Source organism: Apodemus sylvaticus, chromosome 23 (assembly GCF_947179515.1).
Source record: "Apodemus sylvaticus chromosome 23, mApoSyl1.1, whole genome shotgun sequence".
Classification (NCBI taxonomy): Eukaryota; Metazoa; Chordata; class Mammalia; order Rodentia; family Muridae; genus Apodemus; species Apodemus sylvaticus.
Genome location: NC_067494.1, coordinates 15,672,515 through 15,673,762, shown reverse-complemented (window position 1 = coordinate 15,673,762; position 1,248 = coordinate 15,672,515). Strand labels below are relative to the sequence as shown.

At 41.8% G+C, this 1,248-nt stretch overlaps 1 protein-coding gene across 2 annotated transcripts in view; it reads left to right on the top strand.

Annotated features, from left to right (window-relative positions):
* The window catches only part of LOC127674009 (natural cytotoxicity triggering receptor 1), a 9,799-nt gene extending 8,833 nt beyond the window's left edge, over positions 1 to 966 (top strand). For both annotated transcript variants that reach the window (XM_052169822.1, XM_052169821.1), the window contains one exon: positions 54 to 966. In XM_052169822.1, coding sequence (XP_052025782.1) covers positions 54 to 298 — 245 coding nt within the window. In that variant the 3' untranslated portion in view covers positions 299 to 966. The remainder of the gene's footprint in view (positions 1 to 53) is intronic.
* The last annotated feature ends 282 nt before the right edge of the window (positions 967 to 1,248 follow it).

The following is a 1,248-nucleotide window of genomic DNA, read 5'->3' as shown; positions in this document are numbered from 1 at the left end:
AGGATGGGGTGGGGGTAGCCTCTACCAGCAGTCACCCTGTCTTCTGAATCCAGACTCTGCCTTCTGGGTACACACAACCCAGAATCTCATTCGGATCGGCCTGGCATGCATAATCCTGATGGGTCTATTATGGTTTTTGACTGAAGACTGGTTCAGCAAGAGGAAAGATCATAAAGAGCCCAACAGATTAGCAAATTGGGAATGCAGGAGAAAATGGAGAATGCAGCATTACTGCGAAGAGGAACAAGGAGGTTCAGTTTCTATGTGGGAACTGAAGGCGACTCCTGAGGCCCTGTGAGCTCTATGCTGCCCCCTGGAGGAAGAAAGAGGTCCTTGCAGGAATGGAGGAGTGGGAGTGGACCAAGTTAGGCAAAGCATTCCAAAGGACCTTGTGAGAGGAAGTCTCTGAGTTCCTACTGCAAAGTCTCACTGTCTCTGTTAAGCTTTAACTTCTTTGATGCGTATTCACTGCAAACTATTCTTTTCTACTGCGGACAATTTCTCACTGTCTCTGTTCAACTTTACGTACTTTAGCGCTTACTTATTGCAAGTTATACTTTTGACCACACTGGTCTTTCCTAGAAATAACTACATTCCAATGTGATGGCCATGGGAATATTTTCTTCCTGCTTTGGGTATTATCATTGTTTCTTTTTCTAATATTATTTATTTTATGTACGTGGGTGTTTTGGGCATGTATGTCTGCACACCATGTTTGTGGCTAGGGTCAGATCCCCTAAGGACTTGAGTTAAGATGACTGTGAGCTACCACATGGATACTGGGAATCAAACTCAAGCCATCTGGAGGAGCAACAAGTATTCTTAACTACTAAACCGTATCTCCAGCTCCATCCTCAGTATTTTATATTGTGTGTGCATGTCTGTATGATGCATGTATGTGCACATGTATGTACATACATGCTATGCCACTCAAATAAAGTTCAGTACACACCTTTGTGAGATCAATTTTCTATTTCCACTTTCTAACAATTCTTTTTATTTTTTGAGACTATAACTATATCTCCTACTCCCCTTTTAGTTTCCTCCCTTCAAACACTCCCATATACCCCTCCTTACTGTCTTTCAAATTCATGGTCTCTTTTTTCATTAATTGTTACTACTTATACTCACGTGTGTTTGTGCGTGTGTGCATGGATGTGTGAGTGTGTGTGTGTGAGTGTGTGTGTGTGTGTGTGTGTGTGTAATGTTCCCAAATAAGTTTTATGTAGGTTCAAGTTTGAATTGAAT